Consider the following 3,796-nt stretch of genomic DNA (forward strand, 5'->3'; position numbering starts at 1 on the left):
TTTGGCAAAGGTAGAACAGAAAGAAAATGCATACTTACTCTTCCAGGGGACTGTCTTTTTTGTCATTCCACTGGTTGTTATGACTGTGCTTGACACTCGTATGTTGCTGTTGCTAAGGCAACAGTACCAGAGAATTATGAAGGAAAATTTACCGGCAGAATATGTGTGGTCCGAGAACAGGTTTCAAAGTCGGCAGAGAAAAGTTGTGTTCATCTGTATCTTTTTGTTACTTCTTTACGTAATTTGCTGGTTACCATACTTTATACTAGATTTTATGCACTTTTATGCAGCAGAAACCGTGCAGGCTTTGCCAGCCATCCCCACAGTATTAATCTATTATCTCCGACTGTCTCCAGCTTTATTTAATCCACTGCTTTACACGCTCAGGAAACCAGACTTAAAGAAGGCAGTCAAGTCTTTGGCGTTTAAATTTTGTCCTCGCTTGCAACCTGTTCCTTTGGCAGAGAATCGCACAGAAGAGCTCGTTTTAACAAGCCGATCAGACAGTAAGGCTGCCGATGTTGAGGAAACGAAATAACAAGGAAATGATGCCTTCGCGAGTAAAAAACGCAATGGAAAGATGCTTCAAGTCAAGATTCTTGATGGAAAAATCTTGTTTGGACTGCATGTTTAATCAGTAATCGAAGATAACTATAGCCGCTGTTACACGTTGAAACTTTCAGCTGAAACTTACGTTCAACGGCGCTACAAAAAAAAAAAATTCAGAAGGCGTTGCACCGTGTAACATGAAAGGCCGAAACTCTTTCGGGAACGTTGAAAGTGGTCTCGAAATGTTTTTTACGTGGTCTTAGCCGGTTTCTAATTGGCTTACGCGGCGTAGAGTAACAAGACCGAGCGAGACCAGTTTTACGAAGTGGTGTTACACCGTGAAACTCCTGTTTTTATCAACACTGCGATTGCTGCGACCGTTGCAGAAGTAGAAAGCCTGTCTACTTTCCGTGAAACTTGTCTCGCAACGGAAGTTCAAGAAAGTTTCACGAAACCCACCATGTTATCCAGAAACTTTTTTCGCAGCGCCGTTGCACACAAGTTTCAGCTAAAAGTTTCAACGTGTAACAGCGGCTTAAGAAAGTGTTGGAAGTAGTATTTCAAAAAAGAGTGCGAGGGTTTCATCAGGTTTCCAAACGCGAGAAAACATTTGAAACCACGAGTCTGCAGGCTGAGTGGTTTTATTATTTTCGAGCGTTTGGAAACCTGATGAAACCCGAAGCACGAGTTTTCGAAATTACTTCTCCAAAAAAAACAAATTATAATTTCAATCTACAATCAATGCAATCTTCAATGTTTAGCTCATGGTTGCTCAGAAGCATGCGAGAGCTGTGAGCAAGCACTCGTTGCCGTTAAGTGATTTCAAAACACGTGTGTTTGAAATTATTTATTTCAAACCACATGTGTTTGAAATTATTGAATTCAAACCACATGTGTTTGAAATTCACTGAATCAACGAGTAGTGTTTCATTGGGATTCAAACTCGCCCGCGTGACCAGAATGGGGCGATACAATTGGCTGATTAACTTATGAATTAATAATGAGTTTGAGAAGTTGCAATTCTCCACTGACTTATTGACCTTATTCCAAAATAGCCGCCACTTTAGTATTCTTTTGTTTCCTTTCAAATTGGCCCTTATGGCCTCGTTTTCAAACGTAAAATTCAAAAGTGCCTATTTGCAATCAAACAAAAGAATAGAGCGTTCTCACCCACGTGGCGTAGCATGGATGCTAATTTGAAGTAACAAAAGAAACTGTTGCATAAAAATATAGTTCAATCCCCAGAAGATTGGTCTGGAACACCAACATAGCTGCCGTTTATTTGTTTTGGAACACCAACTGACGGCTGCCGCGACATCATGTGCAAACGCTCTACACTAAAATGAGGGTCATTTTGGAAGAAGGTGTATTACCGATACTTTATTTTGACAACTACTTAGAAACAAAAGACAGTGAAACGCAGAAGATAAATGATGGATGAAGGTAGAAACGTTTAGGTGCAAGGAATTGTTGCGATTTCCGGGAGAAGAAACTGCTTTAATGTAAGATCTGTGGAGTCCAGAAAATAGTAACTGAAGCATTTGAGCCCGACAGCCTAAGATAATCTCTTAACCTGTGCAGCTCTATAAAATTCAATTCGTAGCTGCTATTAGTTTTCAGTATTTCTTTGTGGCTATGGCCCTGGTTTGTAACTCCATATTCCTTGTTGACAGACTGCTTGGTTAACTAACTAAACCTGGGATCAAAAAGATAATAATGAACTTAATTTAACTGTTAAAACTTCTAGCGCTGCGACACTGATTGGTGCACACAGGAATCAAATGCGTTTAACTCAAATCAAATTAAACGTTGGTTTGCAAGTCAAAAGGAAAACCATTGCCCGGAGAAAAACTCACAGAACCAACCAATTCAACCAATTTTTGACTTGGGAGAGGCGAGTGCCGTTCCCCACTACGCCATCCTTTATGGTGGTTTACTGCTTTCAGTTAAACATGTAACATCTCTTTCGGTGTAGTCGCAAGTAATAGTGGTCCAATGCGACCATCTAGAACCTAGTATGGTGGGGCAATGGGCCATATTCGCGCGGCGGCCACATTGGCCATAGATAATCATAGATTTCGTACCCCGAGCCTCGAGTTGAAATGTTTGGGGACGAGGTTTGGTGGGGCAAAACAAACGTTTTCAATCCCTCGGGACTCAACATGGCCGCCGTGTGATTAAGGTCCATTGTCATAGGACCCTCCCACAAGTCCCCGATAGCTCAGTGGTAGATTATCAGAGACGATTACGTTTATTAGCTAGACAACTATTGGTCTAACTAAATAATTAAAGGCTTAAGGCCTTTACTCAATAAAACAATTGACAATTTGCTGTTGGATGCTTAGGTCCTCCATGTAACCTAATAAGAGGCCGTTTCCATCGTTTTTAGATAGAGAACGACAAGGGAATAAGAATTAGAATCTCTGTACGGTGGCCAATTTACGTTATCAACTCCGTTGATAAAACCAAATTTTTGTAAGGAAATAAGCCGACATGTAAAATGAATTTGAAAAGCGTGTTGAGCCATTATTTTTCGCATTAAAACTGCTGTCTTATCACCCCAAGTTCTCTTGTCAACCATCAACGTATAATATTTAATATTTCCGAACTTTCGAACTAATAGCAGACAAGACATCTTGCTACACGTGTTTGTGAACATTTAACATCGGATAAGAACTTGCATATCTTTCAGCACATTAATGGGTCAGAAGCATGCAGATCTTTATGCTCGGAGGAGTGTTTTTCAATCCTTGACACCGCCTCCACGCCTTTTCAACTAAAAATCAAGGAGGCCTTACACATAGGTTGGGAAAAACCCTCATTAAATAAGCAGGTTAATCATGTCAATTTAACACTTTCACTGTAATTTTCCTCGTCCATACCCATTGTCTTCTCATCATTGTATTTTTTACATTGTACATTGTGTGTTTCTTTTTGAAATAATATTTAATATATGTTATTCTTCAATCAATTGCTTCAAGGGAGTCATAGCAGTTGATCGGAAATTTCACAAGCGAGGAACCGTATTGTCCATTGAAATACTCATTGCAGATAGCTATACTGCTTTCTCTTTGTTCAACGGTAGAGACTGTAAGATCTAAAACGGCGACGTCAAAGAAAACGTTTCCTTGATATATAACTTTGCACTTTCTCAAATGTTGGCGAAGTATCCTAAAAATGGATTAGGTACTTGCCGTTTCCGAGTAAAAAGAAAAGAATGAATGGTTCACATTTATGTGTCCACGCA

At 39.9% G+C, this 3,796-nt stretch overlaps 1 protein-coding gene across 2 annotated transcripts in view; it reads left to right on the top strand.

Moving 5' to 3' along the window:
• LOC138010958 (histamine H2 receptor-like) overlaps positions 1-3,475 on the top strand; it is a 16,941-nt gene extending 13,466 nt beyond the window's left edge. For both annotated transcript variants that reach the window (XM_068857967.1, XM_068857968.1), the window contains one exon: positions 1-3,475. This exon is cut by the window's left edge and continues 660 nt beyond it. In XM_068857967.1, coding sequence (XP_068714068.1) covers positions 1-538 — 538 coding nt within the window. In that variant the 3' untranslated portion in view covers positions 539-3,475.
• The last annotated feature ends 321 nt before the right edge of the window (positions 3,476-3,796 follow it).

Source organism: Montipora foliosa, chromosome 7, assembly GCF_036669935.1.
Source record: "Montipora foliosa isolate CH-2021 chromosome 7, ASM3666993v2, whole genome shotgun sequence".
NCBI classification, from domain to species: domain Eukaryota; kingdom Metazoa; phylum Cnidaria; class Anthozoa; order Scleractinia; family Acroporidae; genus Montipora; species Montipora foliosa.